General features: G+C 38.8%; 1 protein-coding gene and 1 long non-coding RNA gene across 3 annotated transcripts in view; one reads left to right on the top strand and one right to left on the bottom strand.

Annotated features, from left to right (window-relative positions):
- Nucleotides 1–584: 584 nt before the first annotated feature.
- Nucleotides 585–24358, bottom strand: part of TRAF4 (TNF receptor associated factor 4) — a 35088-nt gene continuing 11314 nt past the window's right edge. Inside the window, exons 1-7 of one of the 2 annotated variants that reach the window (XM_072430311.1) lie at nt 15099–15197; nt 10791–10842; nt 9005–9109; nt 7934–8095; nt 6699–6860; nt 4838–4993; nt 585–3752 (exon numbers count right to left, since the gene is read on the bottom strand). In XM_072430311.1, the coding sequence (XP_072286412.1) occupies nt 3120–3752; nt 4838–4993; nt 6699–6860; nt 7934–8095; nt 9005–9109; nt 10791–10842; nt 15099–15181 (1353 nt within the window). In that variant the 5' untranslated portion in view covers nt 15182–15197 and the 3' untranslated portion in view covers nt 585–3119. Of the gene's footprint in view, nt 3753–4837; nt 4994–6698; nt 6861–7933; nt 8096–9004; nt 9110–10790; nt 10843–15098; nt 15198–24358 lie in introns of those variants that run through there. The other variant, XM_072430302.1, reaches the window with a different exon arrangement.
- Nucleotides 15324–23737, top strand: LOC140343580 (uncharacterized). Its single transcript, XR_011923374.1, has 3 exons — nt 15324–15585; nt 19869–19996; nt 23091–23737. It is a non-coding gene; the product is annotated as an uncharacterized lncRNA (long non-coding RNA).

The following is a 24358-nucleotide window of genomic DNA, read 5'->3' as shown; positions in this document are numbered from 1 at the left end:
CCTGTCATGGGAGAAACACAAAGGCTGCCATTGCGGTTTCTTACTTTTGGAAATTCAGTTGCCTGGCCTAATTGCTGAGCCTCCTGCTTCAGTACACTAAGGCTAAGTACACACGTCAGATGATTTTCATCCAATAATCGCCTTAGGGCTGATCCATGAACGTTGAACGATTGTAATGGAAGTGAAGGGGAGAAAGTACAGTAAGTCGTTCTCCCCTCTCCATAGAGTAGAATAATGCTGTATGTATAGCACTCGTTCAGTCTTTTCAGGATCTTTCACGATCCTTTCCAACGACAAATATTGAACATGTGTACATAGCCTGAGTTACTGACCTGTAGCCAACATGCAGATAAGCAACTCTGACCTTTATGATCGGCATATTTGTTCTGGGTAACGCGACATACTTAAAGCTAGTGGATCAACAACAGCCAAGCAACTAATAATTTAAGCAGGTGACCAGCAATGGAAGCCTTCATATGTAGTGTATCTAAACCCAAAACCAAAAATGTAACCTATTGTAGCTTATAATAATCAAATGTGGTGCAAGCATTTGTTTTCTTACAAAATACACAGACAGGTGAACTTATATATGGAGAGGATTTATTATACAAAAGTATAAAGGCAATCAGCCTCCCCTCCCATCCAATACATTAATTCTTCATTCAACAGAGATTTGTTTAGACAATAAATAAGAAAAACAACAAAATAAAAATTCAGACACACTATATAACATTAATATCACAGTTGCCAGATCCATCTCACTATGTTCTAGATCTAGAATTGTCAACAGGTTCCAGATTTTCTACATAAGTAATCACATCATTTTCATGGTAGCACCATCACTGCATTGTACAGCGCTGGATATGGCTCGTGAGTCTTGTTGCAATACCCCGCCACAACAAACCATGCACAGCAGATATTGTTTAATATTGGCACTTCAGCGGTAAAATTATTGGGATACAAACCAATGTCAGAATTTAGAACGTTTTACTTGTGTTAATATTCTGAGATAGTGCTGCTTTTTCCAAGAGGTCACTGTGGGCATTATATGGATTAGGACTGTCTGATTATTACCATGTGCCTACTAATCTCCAAGCTTCCAGGCTTGCAGCACTGCCAGTCGTAGAACTAGCAACAGGTAATGTTGCAAGGTGGGAAAAGATGGAGCCTGCTTTATGCTGCCCATCATTCTCAATGAATCAGTCAGCATCAGATCTTACCAATGCATTTGCAAGTTGTAGATAGCATATAGTGCTAGTTATGAGATCAGTGGTGCTATATGAGAAGGCAAAGCCATTGTGTTCTTTGGTTCAGAAACTGTTCTCCCAAATTGTAACCTCCCTCATGCTCTGTATGTGGTCGGAGTTGGACCAGTTTTTCCAGATCTGCTGACATCACTAATTATTTGCCTTTCTAAACAATGAAGGCTGATCATGGCTCCAAGAGCACTCAGGCCTGATGCAAGCAGTGAGCTGACGCTTAGAAGTTATGCAAATATCAAAATGCCTTCATTTGGTGGATGTCAGTCAGGAGAAGTTCCGAAGCAGACAGCCCCAAGTAGCACTCATGTGTGATGCTGAGCCAGGGTTGAAAGAAGTGAACTCCAATAAATGAAAGGGATGGGCCAGAAGCTAATAGATTGGGGAGGAAGGGGCTTGATGTTCTTTAGCCAGGAAATTGCTCTAAATTACTTGCTGCATAGGAGGGGAGTACAACTGTGCAAGACTCGAGGTTGGAGGAGGTTGAGCTTTAATAAATATAATTATCTCTAAGGAATGTCAACTTATTCTGATTAAATAGAAGTCACAGCTCTACCTTTTAAAGGAGCTAACAGTGGATTCAGATTGACGTCAGATCATGAAAGTATATTACAAAACATTGTCAGTGGGTAGAAATTATTATCTAACTTATGTTTATATGTAAGACAATATCATTTTGAGAACAGGCCAATAATATAGTGCTGTGCATGTCCCTTGGAATGATATGCCAGAAGATTTTTCAGTGAAATGTATAGATCACATAGTGCCATAGCACTTTTTATTAGACACGCCACATCAGACAATGTATTCCTGTCATACTATTACTATTGATCAGTAACAGAACACCCCAGAAATCATCAGAATCAAATCCCAAAGCTGTCCCACAACATTCATTTATCAAACTGTCAATTACAAAAGGAGTAAAAAGGATATAAAAATTTAGAGTAGAAAATCTTGCTGCCACTGGAGGTCAGGTGACAATAGAAATAACCCTGGCAGCCATCTTTAGGAAATAGGCCCCAAGACACGGTCCCACCTTGTCACATGGCATTTTGCTGAGAACTTATTGGCTTTTCAATTGCTTCTCTCTGAACATTGACCCTTTTGTAGCCAAAAAGACTCATTCAAGTTATCAGTTAAATATGCATCCTTGCACAGTACTCCTGCACCAAAATATTCCTGAGGTAGACCCACCTCTGCCCTATTGCATGGGGTACACCTCAAAAGTTGTCACTCTGAATGGACACTTTGGCTTCACCTCAACACCTGGTATTTAGTTCTGAGTGACAAGCTCTTAGGTAAAGACTGCTGTTGACCTCAACAACAACATTAATGCCTAGCGGAGCTTTTCACATTTGACAGTTAAACCAGTTATCCCTTGGTGCCAGGAGGTTTAGATATAAATTGCACCAACCAAATGTAAAAATCCACCGTTGTGTGGTGTAATGGAATGTTATTCTGTATAGGCACCCAAAGTGTTATTGTTAAATGCCACGTGGCAGTTTCAGAATATTGCAGTGGTTGTCACACTGTTCCCAAAAGAGAAAAAGGAAGGTGAATATTTTGGTCATATACACTTTTTGCTGTTTATATTGAGATAATATCCCCCCGAAAAAAACATAATTGGTGCAGTGAACCACCGTTTTTCACAAGGCATCACAGTTGACTTGGTCATATTAACTCAAAATGAAATGTTCACTGATTGGAGGACAAGTTGTGTGGTGGCTCTTTTGTAACCATCCTCCTTTGTGGAGCTACAGCATCTTGAGTAGTGATCAAGAACAGTAAATAATGAACCAAAACACTACTAATTTCTAACAAGAGGCTATGATTCCTCTTTACATGTCCAAAGCTCTGTGATTATGCAATTATTTTCTGAGGGATATCTACAGACGCTCTTAGAAATACAGCATTGTCTCTTACATAGTTACGCTTTCGTATGTCCTCATGAGAGATAAATTTAGGGTATCCAAAACCAAGAGTACTTTCATCCAAGGAATTTCGTGAGCCAGTTGGTTTCTGGAAGTTCTTCCAGTTTGGGTCAGGGTTGAAAGTTTCAGTGATGTGTTGGGGTTTGGATAGTGATGGATCGCTCTGGTCAAGAAGGGAAAATGTAACACGATAGGAGAAAGGCCATTCTAGTAGGCTGTCATACTCTCCGGGAAGGACCCTGATATATACTGAAAGGTAGCTGCCTTCCCCACTTCCATTTCCATTCAAGAAGGCAGAAACCTGTAGCTTGTAGCCATATCTGTGCGTGTAGAATGGTGGACTAAATGATTCATAGTTGCCCCTGACTTTGGCTTCCTGCAGTTTGCGAGAGTAGTCGTTGATCTTCCAGATAAGAACCCCTTCACTGCTCACAGACAACTCCTCCACCTGCTTCCTCAGCTCCTGGATCTCCTGTCTCTGCCGACTCACCAGAGTAGACATCATGCTAAGGTGGGCCCTCATATTCTCCTCCAGGTGCCTGCTCATGCCAAGCTTGGGGCACTAAAATAAAAGTGGAGACATAACAAAATGAGCTTCTTTTTAACACAAGAAGACAATGCCTTTCATACATATAAACTAGCAGTCCTACTCAGCAAATTAACAGAAGTATATTCACATATCTGAAATTAAAGATTATGTAAAACCTAACAATTTTTATCTTTTGGTCTGGTAAATATACAATTGAAGTTGTTATACCTGATAAGTGCAAACAAATACCTGTTAATTCTACCAAAGCTGATAATTTTCTGTGCTCATTGCTTGTATAGACTATTATCAGTTAGCAGTTCCCTCTGTACAAAACTCCTCTGTCCCATGTTATGGAGCAGAGGGAAGTTCTGAAGTCCTTTATCCAGAGCTGCTTCCCCAATAAAGTGCAGTGAGTATGCACTGTCACTCCATAACAGAAAGTGTGCTAATGGAAGGATCATCAAGTAATCATAAATGCAGCCACCACACCAAAAGAATTGGTAAGCTGCAATAATTCACATTTTTGTTTTTAGATTTCGATAAACTTTAACAAGCAAATATAAAATGCATACATAAACATACCTAGTTCTGTAAAAGATGAATCATTCATAATCAGTTATATATTTGCATTTCCTAATTTATTTATTTCAGAAATGTATGTTACCTAACTAAAAGTTCCTTAACTAAGGGGTCAGCTCTAAATTGATGATTGTATTAACTTCTGTAATAAGGTCATCCTCCAAAATTCATGGCTCTACCCAACTCTGCCACATAATCGCACTCTTCCCTCTTCATGTCAGCCTACTTCTCATCTTTACGCCGTTTATTGTAAAAATAAAGAAGGCGTGGCAGACTTAGAAATCAAGGTTTAGAGATTCCCAATGCTGGCTTCCCACTGAGATATAAAAACTAATGCGGGCTTTGTGGAAAATTTGCAATATCAGAGAGATTTGATAGCAGATATTGATTTAATACTTTTTTTTTTATACTTGGTAATGCGTTATAAAGTAAGTGTAAGTGCGTGTGTGTGTGTGTGTGCGTACTTTGTTTTACTACTTCTTTTGAAGACCATTATTTGTTATAGTTACAATATTTGAAATTATAAGTGGATATCTCACCCGGTGTTTACATCCAGATTCTTTAAAAGGACAAAGCACTAACGCAGAACTGCAACTGTCCTTCAGGTGCCCACTCAGGTCTTCTCTGGCAATGCTGCCAACACCACACTGGTTGGGGCAGGTAACAGGGTATCGGGGACACTGGTACTGGTGACTCTGTAATGACAAAACACAGTCAAATACTATTAACTTTAGGATACCAAATCATATAATGAATTGCCTTAGAGTGCATTCAATATTGCACTGGCTCTCAACATCTGCAAAGTGCAGTACAACATTGTAAGGTCTATCATTTTTATAGTGTTTGAACTTATATGATTGTGTCTAAATCTGTAATGAACTACAGAATCACTGGTGAGGGAATAGGTTAAAGAAGTACTAAAGCAACAACTACCAGAGTATCTTCTAAAGGCTGGAAGAGCATAAGGAGCCCTAAAGCCGCGTACACACGTGCAATTTTTGTCGTTGGAAAGGATCTTTCACAATCCTTTCCAACGACAAAGGACTACACGATGCATGAACGGTGCTGTACATACAGCACCGTTCATGCTCTATGGAGAGGGGAGGGGGAGAGCGACGGAGCGGCACCCTGCTGCGCGCTCTCCCCCTTCCCTTTCATTAGGATCGGTTGTCGTTCATCGTCCGTGGATTCGCCAGGACGGTCGTTCGGACGATGGACGACACCGACTGTACACACGGCAGATTTTCGCCCGATATCTGGCCGATGCCGATTATCGGGCGAGAAAAAATCTGACGTGTTTACGCAGCTTTAGCTAACTAATACTTGACATACACTGTGATTTTCTATCAATATTATTTTCAAATCGATATTCTGATCATTTTGAAATTGATCCTTGCAATTGACTACAAGTATTTATTGTACCATCCATTTGTTCAATATTTGATTAGTACTGGAAATGTTTTTGGCATTCCATCTAATGGAAATACTACAAAAAAGGAAAAAGCCCTTCCCAATTTCCTATCACCATTTTGCTCCTAAAGTTTTGATTATTCACTAAATTGATTGTCAGACTGATCAGAAATAATACATAGGAGATAGCTATCTTAAGACTACAGTAATAGGCCTGTATGTCGCCTTTGTATTAGGGGTCAGGTCTCTGAAAGTAACCATTTGCTAATAAAGGGAAAAAAACTGACATCGGTGTCCTCCTGCTATACATAGTGTCACAAAGAGATGTCATGTAACCTCACAGGAATTACAGGAATGGAAAAATAAGTATGAGTGTATGAATAGATATTTATTAAGAAGGAGATTTGTAGCTATTCAGACCATCTACCAATAGCACCAACATCATACAAAGGTTTTACTGTAGTGAAACTATAACTTATGATGTACATTCCAGAAATCATTTTTAAGGTAACTGGGTTTAGCTGACAGACAGCTTGGGGTGTAGTCAGACAATCCGTGTCAGAAACCCACAAGCATTCATGAGTCACAGTACAAACATGTCAAAACGAAGTTCTAAAATATTACAAAAAAACTTAAATGTAGGTATTTTAGGCATAACACATGTATTTATAGAGAACAGGAGGTAATTCCTCTTTCCTAAATCACTGAAAAGTTTAACATCCCAGTCATACGTGCACATACTCCAACATTTTCCATGTGGAATTTCTAAAACACAGATTAGTCAATTCTCAACAAAAATGCCTATGAAATCATAAGGGACCAGCAACATCAGCAGAATTTGTGTCTCATACACAAATCATGTTGAGCGTTTATAAAAAAAAACTAGAAATGCACATTTTATTCACTTGCATATTAGCTGCTTTTGGTATAGATTTTTAGCTTGCAGACATTTATTTCACCTCAATATCACAGACCACCCATTTGTATTACCTGAATAGTGTCAAAAACAAACTCCTTGCTGCAGTAAGGGCATGGCTGGGTACGCTTGGGGCACTCCGAAAGGGAATGCTGGGAGAGGACACGTCTCATCATGCGAGCACCGCACTTGTTCTCACAATAAACGCTTTCTTGAGGACAGCAGCCTTGGTGTTCCTATGGGAAGAAAGTGATGCAACGGGTTAAAGCACAGAACCATTCCAGTATTCTCTGCTGAGACAAACGGGCACGATGTACTTGGCGTGAGAAAGATGAGAGGCATTTAAATGTTTGACAGTGCTAATACATCAAAGATTATCGCTCCAAATTGTAAATGTGTAAGTCATTAGCTGCAAATGTGAAATATTAGGCCAGGGAAGAAGCTCTAGAATAGTGGCCTGCATTACAAGGATTTCCAGGGGTAAAATAAACTGCTTTATATGGGCTGAAATATTGGAAATGATGGATTAAATAAAATCATACAAGTGTAAATGCTTAGTGAAACACATGGATTTCATCTAATTTTCACAAAGAAACTTATAGACATCTGCTTTATATAGACAACAAACAATAATTAATGGGATGGTGGGTGGTAAATGTTTTTTTAAACATTCTTCATTTAGAATCTGAAAAAAAGTAATGGCTAAATATGACGGCACATTAAAAAACCTCCTATTGTCTCTTATTATGATGAACCAGAGATCCAACCTCCACCCCCCCATCTTGTAACAATTAATTTTTTATGCATAAACACATTTCCAGTATAGTTTGATGTAACTGGTGTGAAAACCTTACAATTCTGAGCCTTATCCTATCCCCTGTACAGGATAATTCTAAAAAGAAGAGGACTGGGCATCACTAGAAACCAGGTGTACTGTGAGCAAATATCTTTAACAAGTGACAGAAGTGGAGACCAGAGAGTAGAGGGATGAGCTCTTGGTTTTGCCGTTGCTCCTTTATGGTGCAGTTACAGGCTTGACTTAAGCTGACAACAAAATAACACATCTGCTTCCTCCATCTTTGATGTGATTTTCATCAATACACAGCTTTCACTGGGATGAATGGCAATTCATGTAAAAAGTAACATACCACAGCTCCAATGTAGGGTGTGAACATATCCCTAAATACCTCTCATACTTATGCATGCCCATATGTATATACAAATGATTTCATGCCAGCCTCTTATGATATCCATGTCTTGGGACACACGATAATGATCAGTACAGTGCTGGTTATAGACGCATTCTCACCTCGTAGGCTTCTCCCGTGAAGTCGTTGCCACAGAATTCACAGCGAACTTTGCGTTTGGGGCAGTCGTGCTGCATGTGTTCTGGTAAATCTCTGCGGATCAGTTTGGTGCTACAGCGGTTGGGGCAGGGAATCACATTAAAGGCACAAACACTGAGATGAGTCTAAAGGAAACAAAATGGTGATTTAAGGACGTGAGATTCATTTTTTAAAACAGATGTTATTGTACAAAGTGGGTAATGCAAAACATCTTTCTTTAGTCAGGATGATTGTTACCAGCATGAAAGCAGGATTTTATACATCAGCCCCATCAGTATATTAAACCATTTTAGGAACATTATAAATTAAAGACACAAACAAAACAACAAAATTGCTGTTTATAGACATTAGTTTTCCTGTATGCTTTTAATATCTAGTAAAATTGTCTAAAATGACAGATGTGTTTATGTAATAACAACAAGATAGTATGCAGTGCTTTAAAAAGAAAATGTTTACTGCCGAATATGGTCTCAATCTAACTGAAGATTACAATTTAAAGTGGAACTGAGTGCAAAAATTGAACACTTTGTTTGGTATAGCCAACATCTAGAAATGTATATTTTGTCCAAGCAGTACCAAGAAAAAGAGAAATAGCAGCATATTTCTTGGTGTGTGAGGGAGCCCAGGCTACCCTGTGCCTACAGGCTTAAAAATGTATTTCTGTAAAGTGAAAGGCATTGTCCGTTTCCTCTGTCTTTTGGATTCTGATAATTGGAAATGTCACTACTGTGCTGATTAAATTACTGTATTGAAATCTCCAACAAGAGGAAGCAAAGTCATGCCAATACCAAGATGGCTGACTTCACATAAACACAAAGCTTTAAAGGTATCAGGGAAAAGATTGGTTGCAGGAAGACCACAGTTAATTGTGCTCGCTCTCTCCGGACAAGTGAGCCACCATGTTGCCCAATGACTGAATGATATTTCTGTTGCTGAATAAGATCTGCCTTATGGCAGCCTTGCTTGTTGTTTTAAAGAATAGACCCAGTAGATACATCCAGGAATTTGGAATCTATAGCTGCCAACAGCCTTACCTGGAGTTGCTTCAGTTGCCCACTCCAGCGACAACCTTCCTCACTATGTATACATCGTATAGACAGACTAAGGACTTGAGTTTCCAACTCTCGATCTGGGTAGATCTGCAAAACATTCAGAAAAACATTTTAGAAATTTCATTATTAGCCTCTTGTCAATAATAAAGAGAAATTGTAATCTGCAAAAAAACAAAGGAAACATTTTTATCGGGATGCCACCTGCCACATACCAAGTGTGTCCAGAGCTAAATCAGCGCCAGCGCTCATTTTTCCGTAGTAAAATACACATGACAGCTGCCACTTCAGCTGTGTCTCAATCACTCAACACAGCATTTGTCACAGACTGGCACAATGGGAGAAAAAAAAAGTCTCCATCATATTATGTCAGAACATTCCATTGACATTACAGAACACGTGCAGGAGAAAAGGGGTATAGATATAGATGGAGGAAGGGGGGAGAGCTTTGTCTCTATGGATAATGGTAGGCAAGGCTGACATATTTAAAATAGCCATTCATAGTACAGCCCAATACAACACAGCAATGCCTCTCCTGTAGTGCCACTACCACAAAGCCTCTTTTCTCTCATGCATCTCAATACTGTACTGATGTTGCTTTATCTCCAGTCAGTGCTGGGTTTGGCTCCGACACAAGGCACAAAAGCATGGTTTATACTCCTCTAGGAGCTGCATTTAAAAAGGCGCCTGGAACAGAAGGGCATTGTTGTGGGTCAGGGTGTCTCCTGGGCTCAGCTTATAGTGGTTCTGGAGAAGTTTTCTTTGGCAACATCTCCATTGGCTGGGTCTTCTTAGGGGCTATTTTAGAAGACAGATCATCAAGTAGAACAAAACATATCTGTCACTGAACAGAAGAAAAATAATCTGCTGCATACTAACAAACCAATCCTTCCAATGACTTGGAACACTTCTAAGATGAAACAGTCTTTATGTTCAGGTATGGCACTCACGCAAATGACCATGTTTACCAAAGCTCTGTAAACAATGGTGGAGTATGAAACTCCTTCCTTTGAGTCACCACTGGAAATCTTTCTGATTTTCCATAGACCAGGGATAGGATTACAGTCATGATTTTATGGCATGTGAAACAGAAGGAGCTCCGAGATGTGGAAAGTCAGATTTGTGCCTCTGATTTTGTATTTTTTTTGCTCAGTTTTGTGTGGTTCTGATTCTGCTTAGATATTTTCAAAAGAAATGCTCAAATGTGATTGCTTATTTCTACTAACCATATATGATCCAACATAAAGCTCACTTATGTCAATATATCTACAATATGTACAGGTCGGGTCTGATTGGAAGTCACAGTCTAATGGCCTTATTTACAAAGCCTCAGCATAGAGGAATAATAGTTAATGTTAAAAAATTTAGATATAGATTAATGCAGTGACAGATGTATTTTTATATCACCTGGCTTGTTTAGGTGCATAATGAGCAATATTCAGTAGCTAATAACTAATACTATGGTAAGCATGTTAACCTGCAAAAAGAGCTCTAACTTTGAGCAGAACTTGGGTGAGCAGTGACACAAACCTGCACATGGTGCTGAAGTCAGAACAGAGATGATTGTGTTGGCTCTTGGCATTCTGAATTGGTGTTGACAAGCAGAAAATGTATTCTCCCATCATTTTGTAGTGATACATTGGTCTGTCATTTACAACCCCTATTTATTGTACAGTGCTAAGTAATATGTTGGCACTATATAAATACGGTTTATTATTATTTGTAACAAAACAAAAATAATAGAGTTAAAATAAAACCAATCCGGTCTTACCTTTGCGTAGTCTAGAGGAAGCTGATCTTCTGGGCATTTGAAAACACCTTCACTACAAGACAAAAAAAAGACAAAAGCTTGAATATACAGAAACTCAGGAAAAGTTTGTAAAACACTAACATTTTGCTCAGCCTATAAACTAACACAAAACCAAATACCAATTTAAAAGGTATATAAAACGTAGTGATATACATACAAAACACAGATTTTTAGGTTTCTGATTCAATTAATTATTCAAGTGTCTGGCACAAACCTTCTGTAATACAATGTGTCAGATTCATTACGATCATTCAGAAAGTCATCTTTTACTTGGTGGAACTTCCAGATAAAACTGAGAAAGACGAACGAATTGTTCAGGGGAAAAGGAAACTGTGCTAGCTTTACAAGTCATGCATGAATGCTGCATAACCAAATCACAGGCTGGGTTATGTAAGAGGACAGATTTTTACCACTGGCATGTTTATAAGTCAGAAAATCATAAATAGATCTGCAACAAATATAATAATGATAAAAGAGGTTTTAAAACTATATTCAGAATTGCATATGTAAGCCTTCAAATGGCTCACCAACCATCAATGGATCAATATCCAAGACACTTTTTTATATTTAAAAATACCATACTATTGTCTGACAGCAAAGTCACAAATATACAATCATGTGAAAAAGTAAGTACACCTTATGGAGACTGATTTTAACATATTGCAACAGGCAAACATTTACCAAGGTCTAAAAATAAAAAAGGTGATATATTTGAACAAAATACACATGTTGTGTTCATTCTTACAATACATTAGGGGATTTCCTTACTGCCTCAGGGCTTGGGCACTTTGCATCAAGTCAGCCAATACTGCATCATATAGAAGTATACTTGATGACAATGTGAGGACCAAAAGTTAAACCTGAGATGGAAATGGATCTGTAAACAAGATAATGATTGAGAGGAACACTGGAAGATCCTCCAACGAGTGGCTCAGAAAAAAAAAGCCCACTCTTCCATCACAGGCTCAGACCTGCTTGCATCCTGGGGGGACAATGGCACAGGGCTGTGACTACGGGGGACATGATTAGCGGGGTCAGAAGAAGGACCCCGCTGGAAGGCGCACCGGCCAGGTAAGTTTTCTTGCGGACCCCGGTTGGAAATCACTTCTCTACTCAAGAGGCTGCAGGAGGATATTGTAATAGTACTTTAAATTAATAATACCATTACATTAACAGATATAACTTTACAGTAAAAGGTCTCAGTTGGTCCTCCAGATGTTTAACTTAAAAAAAAAAAAAAATTTACACTACGTGGTTATTTTTCCCTACCATGTGCCGATTCGAATCTAGGCTAACTCCTTAGCTTTCAACTCTTTCCAAAAAATGTACAAGAAAGAAAAGTACTTATTTATAGGGCAGAAAATATTTAGCAGCCAAAGAACTACTTTGAAAGGGCCCACAGTCTTAACCTTAATAATATGAGAGAAATGTAAATTCTGCCTCTATACAGCAAGCTAATACTTTTTTCATCTTTTATATCAAAGACTTCAGCTTGTCACTTGGGTTAGCATTTGCTATATTTAATGAGCGTAAAGTAAAGTAGTAACCAAAGTGAACACGAGATGGCTGGCCTCAGGCCATGTTCTAATGTAATAAAAATATAATTATGTATATCAAACACAACAGTATTAGAAGAGTCTTTACTTCAAGATCATTAGGAGGAAATTATATTATTCCAAGTTTGCAAATTAAATAGTGCATGAAAAGCAATTTGGCACGGAGTAACCCTGGACTGTAACTAAAAGGCACTTACAATGTAATGTGAACTCTTGTTTGTAGTAGGTTGTAGGAAGACACAACCATCCATGTCAGATAAATTGTGGTCACTATTAGGCATACGCAGTATTCCATAGTGACCAATCAGAATTCAGATTTCTATGGTCCGATTTCATCAAAAGGTGACATGCCAGGAATTATGCTACTTTTAGGAGAAGTAGCATAATTACGTTAGTAATTATGTTGCTCCTAAACTTATGTTTAAGTTGCTCCTAAACTTAAACATAAGTTTAGGAGCAACATATGGGTATTAAAGCTTTAACGTAAAGATAATAGAGACTGGTAATACAGGGAACATCCTCATGAAATCAGGAAGGAATTTATTTCCCCTGTTGGAGCAAATTGTACCAGAGTTTTTTTTTGTGCTCTGTTCTGATCAACAATGTCTATAGGTTTTAAATTTAGGATATGTTTATTTCCCCAGTGGTTGAACTTGATGGACTTATGTCTTTTTTCAAGCTGACTTTCTATGTAACATCAGGGAAAAAAATATGGACATATTCCGTTTACATGGCATGCCTGTTTTAACCTTTAAAGCAGAGAGGATAGAACACAGCCAGGCGCATTTGGTGCTGGAGCTCAAAGCAGGAGCAAATTGAATGACCTGTCCTGTCCAATTAATCTCTCTGCCAAGATCTAGCAAGGATCACTTAATGTCTATAGTCAGCATGATTAACAGATTATGTATAGCCTCCTTGGGGTTGGGGAACATGGAGGGTACCCAACTGGTATAGTTCAACCGTTATTCCATTTGGCTGAACTATTTCACCCAACAAATCCAAGTTTCCCCAAGATGAGCATGCATGGGGGTACATAAGGAGTACAAAATGATGTGTATGATCATCTGTACCAGGAAAATATAATATTCATCTACAACAGAAAAGGTGCATTTGTGTACGAGAGAGTTGGGGGTTTCAACTTTCAAAAGCAAAGCTGTGCTGTGGAAATTAAACCATAAAAACATCATTCAAGCTCCCTGTTATACAGCAGCACTGCCTAGCACATGTGAAACTTTAAACATCATTTTCCGGTAGTGCCAAACAGTGTTGAGAAGCGCCAACCCCTTCTGCCAAGTGTATTTCCCCAAGCTGCTGCAGCAAGTGCAGATGTCGGCCATGTCATGACATACATCTGGATAAAAGTTTTTCGTGAGATAAAAAGTAGTACCGGCATATTTAAAAATGTCTTCAAATGTTGCTCAATTATTTCCAAATTCTTTGCACAAATTTAGTTACCTGGATTTACAACAGTCTCCCAGAGAATGTGAGCTCTATGATAGTACATACACACTCACAAACATACAGGGCACCTTATAAATAACCACACATTGTGATTGGTTGTTTTTCAGCTTCCAATTTCAGCATGATTTTACTGCAAGCCACAATATATTTTTAAAGTTATCACGCAATTATTTTTTAGGACATCATTCATTTCATTACCAAAATAACACGTACTAAGCCGAAACCCTGCGGACCGCATGTCAAACTTTACCCAGGGGAGCCCGGAGGTCTCATTACATAGATACACATTCTGCATAACCCTACATACGATGTCCCAGAGGAACGGAGATCTGTTAAGAGAGATTTACTAAACTAGTTTTAGTATATCTGGCACTTCTCCGATGCTCCAAATGATTCAATATGAACCCAATTACTGTGCACATCTGGGCTAACTTGCAGATGCTGCTGCATGTACTCTGCCAGCTGGCAGCTAAAGGCTTTCATTCTGAACTCTCTTCTCTCCCATGTAACTTCCTCTCTGCATAACCTCAGCTCTGCTACAAAAGCAAATACTTGACACACAGCCTCATGTGTTTCACACAACATGCTGTGCATTCCCAAACTCCAAGGTTTGATTAACCAGCCCCGAGTGCCCTGTTGTAGTTCCGAATGAAATTTTAATATCGGTTCTATATCGATTCGATATCGGTTATTATTAAATTTATCCTTATTAAAGGATTCATTGAACGCCAACATATTACACAGCGCTGTACATTAAATAGAGGTTGCAAATGACAGACTAATACAGACAGTGATACAGGAGGAGAGGACCCTGCCCCGAAGAGCTTACAATCTAGTATCTGTTCTATATCAGTTCTATATTCTGTCCTAGATCTGTTTAATATCTGTTATATTGGTCCATACTAGACCAATACTAGTTCATACTAGTTCTCCTCTGTTGGTAATGTTTGGGTATTAAAAAGGTTTTAAAAACTACTTACAATACCAATCTGGATTTCTGCTCCTGTACGTACGGCTAATAAACTGTTCTCAATAAATCAAAGATAGGACCCCAGCACGGCTCAGATCTTCACAGCTCAGGAGCATTTCCCAGGGCCCAAAGCAGCACCCCAAGTTGCTCATTTCAGCATCTCTCCCCATAACCACCCTTTATCAGGGAACTTTAAAAATATGACCTCCAGTCAGTCCGTACAACCACAGTTTAGAACTCTCAAAAATCAAATCAACTGGCCGTTTATACATCAAGCCTTACCCCAAAAGGAAAGAAAATCTTGTATCTGTCTTTGCCACTTTCAATAATACTAAACCAAGTGGGAGAAATAGGATCAGGCTCATTGTCTCTGCCCTGCTGGGAATCATACCCTCACACCTAGCTAATATTTAACTTCACCCCTTGCAGAGAAAAAAAAACAGCCATCTGAATGGTCAAATACAAGGACACTGAGGTTACTGCTGCATTACAGCAAACATTTACAGAGTAACAGAGTTCACTTCATCCACCCACCTCAAAGATCAGAAGCATGCAGCAAAAAACCACCAAACCCAGAGACCACAGGACAAAACTATGCCGAGATGGACGCACTGTAACCGTCTGAATCCTTGTAATGAGAAGAATAATTCTGTGTGTAGATACAGCCTGGGGAAAGGGCCTTCCCCGATTATGTCACTTTCTAGTTATGACACATATGATTGCAGATGTATATCGCCAGGTCCAAAAGGGCAAAACGAGAACAAACCCTGCGAGTAAATATGTATTAATTTTTACTTTGGAAGATTCCAAGAAAGCTCACTGGAGCATGCTGTGCCATTTATAGAACACAATATTCTATGTAAGTTTATTTTTATATGATAGTATTTCAATATGCAGAAGTACTGGATACACCTGTATAAGTGGAAACTATTGTGGGTGTGTTTATGTTTATATATATATATATATATATATATATATATATATATATAATATACAAACACACACACACATGCAGTGTTCTCCCCAGCCCCTTTTAGCCAAACTCACCACCCGGCACTTTTCGGTAGCCAACCAGCTATTTTTGGATGAGTACTAAACAAAATTTCTTCTTCTTCTAGATAGATAAATATCCTTCAGACTCTGGATATTATGAAACCATCTTTACAGTAGGAGAGGGAGGAGTCACTGCTGTATATATTTTAGTTAAGCTATTGGGCTCTGTAAACAAGAAACATGTAAAAACTGATTTAAGAGCTCAACCTGTTGACTGACTGCATGTAAAGCAGCTTTCAGTATCATTGCCAACCTAGGACATCAAGTTTAGTTTATAGAGGCCAATAAACAGGGCTGATCATTAAAATACAGGATTTAGGAATTTGTACTTGCTTAAATAATAATATGATTTAGGGTTTTTTTTTAACACATACACTAACTCAAAAGCATTTGTCTCCATACTGGACCAGTGCGGGTCTTCCCTATACCATAGCAGTGTGTATGTCCTGTAACAACAGACAAGCCTTTCTAGTAAGAGTCATGCAACGATAAATTCATGTGCACATCTGGAGCCTATAATACATCTTTATTAGCCTTCTTATCCAAACTAACAAAGAGCTGCATCCTGTTTCCAAGAATCCTTTCAGTGTCAGATGGAGGAATGAGTTGACCCACAGCAAAAGTAGAGAGAGTGTTAACAACAGGAGGTTGTGCGATACAAACAGCTGAGGTAACACACAATAGTGTGTATCCTACAAAACTCAGATCCTCATCCCCTGTGCCAGGCAGCTGCTCCTCTCCACACCCAAGAATGCTGTGGGAATTCATTGGAATTTTTTCACTTTTGCTGAAATGGGCCAAAGCTTTTCTCTGCCAATCACCTGCTGTGTGACTTGACATCGGAATCCCCAGTGGAAGAATTACAGTATCAAGTGTGTACAAGGCTCGGACACCTGTCCTATCGCAAGGCTGTACACAATGCACGTTGCTTGGAAAAGTAAATGAAGCAGGCCGTCAGCCATAAAAATGTATTTCCATTCACATCATTCTAAATAGATGTATAGAGGTCAGAAGAAGTTCAATATATCTACAAATTCTAATAAAGTACAGATGTAGGGTTAGTTTGAGCTTCATTATAGGACTACTTTGAGCAGTTAGATGTCACACCATGGACAGGTTTGAACTATATCCAAGCACAGGATAGGCATATTAGCTGTTGTGTGTACCCCTCCATTTCTCTTATGTATGGGATTGCACCCAGAAAGATGGCACCCAGCTTCACTCTCTGGGCTTTTATAGGTTGACACAATGGAAGCTTTTACAGCTAAACACTTTGCAAACAATACATTAAACACACAGATGTTTCACAAGATTTCTGTGTGAAGTAAATGATCTGTCTTTAACATATCATTCACCACAACTGCATTTCCAACTGTGCTAATGATTTAAAACTAACATCAGAACTATGAAGCCAAAAACAAACTGCTTCCAGCAGATTTCTCTCGGATCCTCCCTTATTTTTGTTTTAGAATTTCTCTTTAAATATCTCTTTAAAACACCCTGCCTCCTATCCACTAATTTCCCAGTCTAAACCGTTTTGCTGAGGGCAAGACAATGAACAGATTTTGTTTAATTGTCAGTTTCCTCCCACTCACCAACCCAACAAAGCATTCGGTCAATAAAGCCAGAGCCTTCTGTGTAACATATTCAGACAGGTAACGGTGGTATTGCTGCCTTTACAAAGTACTGAAACTAGGAACATACGTTTATATTCACAACAATAAAGTAACTGTGCACTTTTTTTTAGAAAAAAGTGCACAGTGATTTAGGCATCAGTCCACCTAGAAACTTTTTATATTTTGGTGTTCTTCATTTTGCATTCTTGATTTCAACATGTTTTGAATACTTCATTGGCAAGCTGGATAATCCCCAGGCCATGTCTACGCACAATGATGCATGGCAGTTTATACCAAGGAATTGGCCACTTACTTTCCATTTCTTTTAAAGTGTCAAGACGTAAAAAATATTGAGCCCCTTGCAAAGAATAGATATTCCGATTGCCATTGGCTTAATCCTACCCAAATCCAATGCCCAATATAACACACGCATGGCCAAAACATGGGAACAATAAGATCGTTCCTGAAGCCATTTTCACCAATCTTTGAGCAATCTAAGCGTTTCAATCTATTAGGCAAGTTGCACCTTACAATAGAAATCCCACTGTGGCCGAGGACAGCAGACATCTCTCAGTCAGTTATTCAAGGGAAGACATCTGCCCCATCTATAGCAAACTTTTGTTCTGCCGCATGCAGAGAAAGGTTGAGTTATCTGAATAGCAGTAACAGTCTGCCCAATCGAATTGCAAACTTTTCATTCACCCCCAGGCTCTAACAACAAAAAAAAACTTCAACTGCTGTTTAATGAAATCCCTTGTCAGTTAAACGGAGGACAATAGTTCAATTGAACAAAAAACATTTTAGACACAGTGTTCATTTTGTGTGTGCGGCGGTTACTTTGCTGTTAATGATATAATGCCCTACAGACACGAGCTATTTGGAATAATAATATTTTTTTTATATTAAAATGCTAGTACATTGTTCAAGTTCTGGGAACAAAGTATTTGAATTTATTTCTGTATTCATTCAACCTGTGCACTATTTGTGCTATACGTGGGCACCCCTCTAGTATTTGGGCGTGCAATCAGTGCCATTAGTGAGCTATAACAGTGGCAAAGAGAGTGACAACTCTGAATGCTTAATATACGACAAGGGGATTACATAAAAAAAAAATCAAGGGCCTATAGTTTTTTGCAGGTAATGATCAACCAGATATTACACAGCAACTGCAATACAACTAGATGTGGTGTAAGATAAAACTGAAACAATATACGTTGATCAGGTTTAGTATTGTGCCTCACCAGTGTAACCTAATATAAGTGCAGTATCTGATGAGCGGATACTCCCCAGTCATCAAGACTTACCATGACGCAGAGCTACATGAACAGGGCACGGCAGCCAGAAACTTGTGTCATATGGAGATACACTGAGCAGTAGCTACTCAGCCAGATTCTTGTGTCAGAAGAAGTCACGGTGAGCCAATTACTTTTATTAGACTCAAAGTACAGCCAGAGTGCAAAGAAAAAAGACCTTTTAAATTTATACTCATCCAAGTGATGACTTCATTTGATTATGTGCTGGCGAACCACTGTGAAAAAGTAGAATAATCAATTCATCACTTAGGCAAGCAGTTCCTAAATCCCCAAATAACCTGCCTTGTATATGTATTAAAAAGTATCTCAAAGCAACAAGTGGTATTTATCAGTGAAGCTCAAATGCAAACATGGAAAGATTGTATCTTATATCTTAAGCTGCGTACACAGGTTAGATTTTTGTCATAGGAAAGGATCCTTCACTAACCTTTCCAAAGACAAAAGACTGAAAGATTCATGAAGAACAGAGGGGGGAGACGAAGCGAGTGCTGTGCTCTCACCCCTTCACTTGTATTATGATAGTTCGTAGATCTGCCAGGACAGATCCATGAACAACACTGTACGAGCCCTGTACACACGTCAGATTCTCAGCCGATACTAGCCCTGAAGCGATAATCGGTCGAGAATCTTCTGACGTGTGTATGTAGCCTTACTCTGAGCTTCAAGCAATCCTTTGCAGCCAGATTCTGCAATCTACCTCTTTTAGACGGGACTGTAATCTCTTGTTACATGTCTCTGTCTAATGTAGACTACAGGGCCTACGGGGTGGAACAGAGAATATTTAGCGTGTGCATTTTTGGGTTCAGGTATATTGGTGCTCGTGGTGTTAGATTATTGGTTACAGCCAATAGATTGACCTGAAACAAGCATACATGAAAAACACAACCTTGGGAAGAACTTTACAAAAGCTACATGGACTGAAGCACAGGTAAATTTACAATGAACATTACATTTATTTCATATTTCAGTTTGTAATCCCTGAGCTTGTGCTAGAATTTAAATGAAGGGAAAAGCATAAAGAAAGAAGGAAGGAAATATCTAACATGAAAATTCTTTTTTTCCCCCCCAAGAGAACCTGCAACTCCTCGAACATGAGATTCCATTTAAAAATCTGTTTTCCACATAAACCTGCAATCTGCTGGCATTTTTCTTTATTTGTAATGGACAGAACCCCAGTTGGCTGTGAACCCAAAGTACGGTATGTAATGGTCTCGAAGGTTCATGTTAAAGATTGTAAAAACAATTCTACTAGAATCTAGTGGCATCAGTTTCTAGAGGAATGAGACGGCCATTTCGAAACTCATATTCATAACTTAGAATACTGTACAGCACCGTTAATTATTAGGTATGTAACTCCGAGCTGCTCTTATGACACTGCAGTGCTCCATACCGGCCATTTCATATACTAACATTATCATTATGAGGTTCCTGTTCTCATGGGAACTGTATTCACAAAACTCAAACACATTGCCACATGCACAGAAATAAGTTTCCCGGACTGAAGAACAGTTTTCTCTTGGAGATAAATACTAGGATCTAGGCGGTAAAATATACACCTGTAGTTTTCTAAAAAAGCATTTAAGTAATAATAGTAAATAATGCTGCACAGACGTACTATATTTAGATTTAAGGTAACACCCACAACATTTATGTAAACCTCGGTGCTGCTGACGTTTTTGAAGATCCCATGCAAATACCAACTTTGCACAGGCTGAGAAACTCTTCCACCCCCAAGTGAAAGCACAGAGGTCTGGTGATGGGATGCTCAGCCACAGACAAATGCATTGTAGGATAGGGCTGGGACATGTTTTTTTCTTCCTATAACTAGGAAGGTAGATTGTCCTAGTGGCTCTAGGAAGTGTGCAGAAGGAGAATGAAACAATGTTGCAGATGGGATTTTGCATTTAATATAACCTTTCTTTCATTGTATTTTTAAGCATTGGATTACTTTAGGTAGCCCACAGTCAAGTGATGGCAGCCACCAGAGCTAGCAGTTTGTGGTCACATTAGACAACAATCTCATATACATGGTGGCAGATACCCATCAGTGGGCGGCTTAGGTCCATCCAGTGTTATCCCCAGCCTCTTTTAGCCAGGTGCACCACCAGGCACTTTCAGTAACTACTCTGTAGTTACTGAAAATTAGGGTCACAATACCAGGGCCACCACCCGCCTACAGCTCCTACCCACCCAGCTTTAAAAAATTTGAGGGGAGAATACTGGGTGCAGAATGATTGGAAAAAGTGAGCCAGTGATGTTTGCATAAAATGAATTACTAAAAAAGTAAAGAACATGACAATATTTAAGCATTTGTTTTAAATCTCTGCACAACTCAATAGAATGTTATAGATCAATATCTTCAAATAGTGTCATATAGGCAAACTTTAAACTCATCTGGCTGGTTAAGCAATTATGGAGCTTTGACCTGAGCTCTGAAAGCATACATACAGTCAGATAATTGTATGAAGCAGTCACAACTGTCTGTCCTTTGTGTACTGGCTCCTGTAACAAAGTAATAACTACATTTGACAGATAACGCCTGTAGACAATCATACCTTGAACAAGTCTTAATATAATCTAGCCTTCATAGCACATCTTCCTTCACAAGATAAGTAAGAAAATGCTGCATTGTAAAGTGCGGAAGATACAACATTCACATTTCCTTCCTATTCACCTTAATGTTTCCAGCAAGCAGCACTTTCAGGCCGGGGTTATTTTGGGGCAGCATGACAATAAGAGATTCTGTTCTCTTACAGCTGAGTTCGCCAATACCTGCCAGCGCCTGACAGCTCCTATCAGGGAGATTTGGTTAGGATGTTTGTGGTCAGAGAAAGCAGAAGCACTTAGCTTTGAAACTGAATTAGCTAGCATTAGGATAAAAGACATTTTATCTGAAAGCAGAAAAAAAAAAAAAAATCTATTGTTCACATAAAGCCGGGGAAGTGAAAGGAGCTATTATGCAGCCGATAAGCCAGTCCGACTTTATTTAGAATGAAAGCCAAAGAGGTTAACATAACCTACAGGCTCCTCCTCAATACCCAATGGTGTGCGGCAGCCCATGGCAGCCAACCAGCAGAAACAAAACAGAGATTGGTTAATAAATATTTAGTTTTATCCTTTAAATAAGTCTTTACTAACCAATGCTATGTAAACCATCATTTCTGATTATTTTTTGAAGCTGTAAATTGCTTGCATTTGCGCCTATGTAGATTGATCACAAATCAATATGCTTATGACCAGTGTAGGCTTTATTGAGTGCACATTAATCAATCCCCAAGTGATACAATATATTCTAGTAGATCTAAAAGTTTTGTTGTGTATGAAAAAAAACTAACTGCAAGTATGACAAAGCTTGGCGTCATGGTGGCGCCAGCAACCAACATTGGTTGAGTTGTTTACAATACGAGTTGCTTGCAACTCATATTGTAAGCAATACTTCAGAAAACTTTCAGAAATGTGCTGTTGGAGTTAAAATGTGTTTGCAAAGGGAGTTGGTTGTTGGTTTGTTTATTATCCAAGAGTTAGATCTGACCAATGTGGTCATTCAGCAAATGTGCCATATGATATCTGTATTGATGATGCCCTTATTATTATTATTATTAATAATAAACAGTATTTATATAGCACCAACATATTACGCAGTGCTGTTCATTAAATTGGGGTTGAAAATGACAGACAAATACAGACCGTGACACAGAAGGAGGAAAGGGCCCTGCCCCGAAGAGCTTACAATCTAGTAGGTGGAAGAATTTACACATAATTGAATGGGAGATGGGTAGTGGTGGGAAGTAGTGATGGTTTCAAAAGACAGAAGAAGACGGGTAGGCAAATTGAAAAGATGGGTTTTGAGAGCTCTTTTAAATGAGCAGAAAGTAGGAGCAAGCCTAAAAGGACGAGGAAGACCATTCCAGAGAGTCAGGGCAGCGCTAGAGAAGTCTTGTATCTGCGTGTGATGAAGTAACATAAAAAGAAAGAACCATCTGGCTTGGCCGCACCAAAATGGTTCAGATCTGCCATCGGTGTTAGTTTCAGTGATACTGGCCCTTTGACCTCTGCCCAGACACAGAAGGAGAAAACATATTGCTGAAAGCATTGACACACAGACAGCCATTAGGACCTCTCTGGGAAATTACCATGATATTGAGGATCACTTTACACTTCCTTCATCTTCCCGTAATGTCTTCACCCTTGGGAAGCTAAACCTGAGCTGCACATTTTACTATAACAAATTTCTCCTAGGAAATTATAATTTATTTGCAGTTTTTGTTTTTTTTTTTTCGTTTTTTTTAAAGGAACAGCAGCCAGAATGTGGACAATACAATGGAAATGGTAGAAGAGTCACTTTCTGAAGAAAGAACAATCCATAGCTATGGTCCTTTGTTTGAATCACAGAACAAAGCCTAGGTCTGCCTCCTCACACCTACTTTGAGTAAGCAGATGTCTACATGACTACACCATCTGTTGCTAGGCAGAATGTTATCACACTGGGGACGTGCAACCTATGCAAACCTTCCAAGCCAAGGCAATGCATTGCGTGTGATCGCTTAACAAATAAGCTGCAGCCTCATATTATGTATTATAATGGGCCTCAACGGAATGCATTTATGTCAACATAGACCTAATTTGGCTACGTGATTTATGTATCTAATGGACTAAGCAATGGTTATCCATATGGCCATTGTGGGTTGCTGAAGCTTGCAGTGCCGCCATAGTTTAGGAAACGGAGCATGGATGTCCATTTTCTCATTGGACCTGTATCCCAAACCAACCTTCTGGGGACAATGCAATCTGTCATATGAGAACCACATAATGTAAAAATGTCATAACTAAATGTACCATTCTGATTATATGGGATTATATGTATTTCTCAAAAGACCATCAAAAAACAATAATTTACAGATGAACTAATACATATAAAATATTAAACCTGCCATATTAATTGTATGTCTGTACGTTCAGTTACACCGATTTCCCTCTTTGCACTTCAGTTATATTTATAAGTCTTGTCCTGCACTGATGCAGAGAACCAGGAAAATGTTTGCCATTTTATTCCACATATGTGGGTGGATAATCAGGTCTTTTATTGAGTCATTTGAAAAGAAAACTTGTAGGTGATCTGGGACAAAGTTATTTTGATCTCACCAATATAAATAATATTTACTAGGTAAATATTTCTTCTATATTAATGTATGATTCATTACTTGCTTATACCGAGCATACTCAAAGTTTCTTTCCTAAACTCCCTTAGGATGTAGGTCAGGATCTCTCTGACCTTTAAATGTAGGCTATAAAACTATTCTAACTTTGTATCCGGATACACCAGAAAGCTAGGTAAACATTATCCAAGTCATATTTAGGTCACAAAAACACTCATAATGGGAAGTTGCAAACCCAAACCTGGGTTGACAATCACATGAGCCCATTATACAAAGAGCAGCCACACTCATTTGATAAACTAGTATAGCATTTTCAGAGCAGAAATGTTGAGATTTTAAGGGGGCGAGGTTAAAGATAAGTTTAGATAAAGGGTTACGTTAGCGCCAAGGGCAAGTTTCGAGCA

This window comes from Pyxicephalus adspersus, chromosome 1 (assembly GCF_032062135.1).
Source record: "Pyxicephalus adspersus chromosome 1, UCB_Pads_2.0, whole genome shotgun sequence".
Taxonomy (NCBI): domain Eukaryota; kingdom Metazoa; phylum Chordata; class Amphibia; order Anura; family Pyxicephalidae; genus Pyxicephalus; species Pyxicephalus adspersus.
This window is presented reverse-complemented; position numbering and strand designations above follow the sequence as displayed.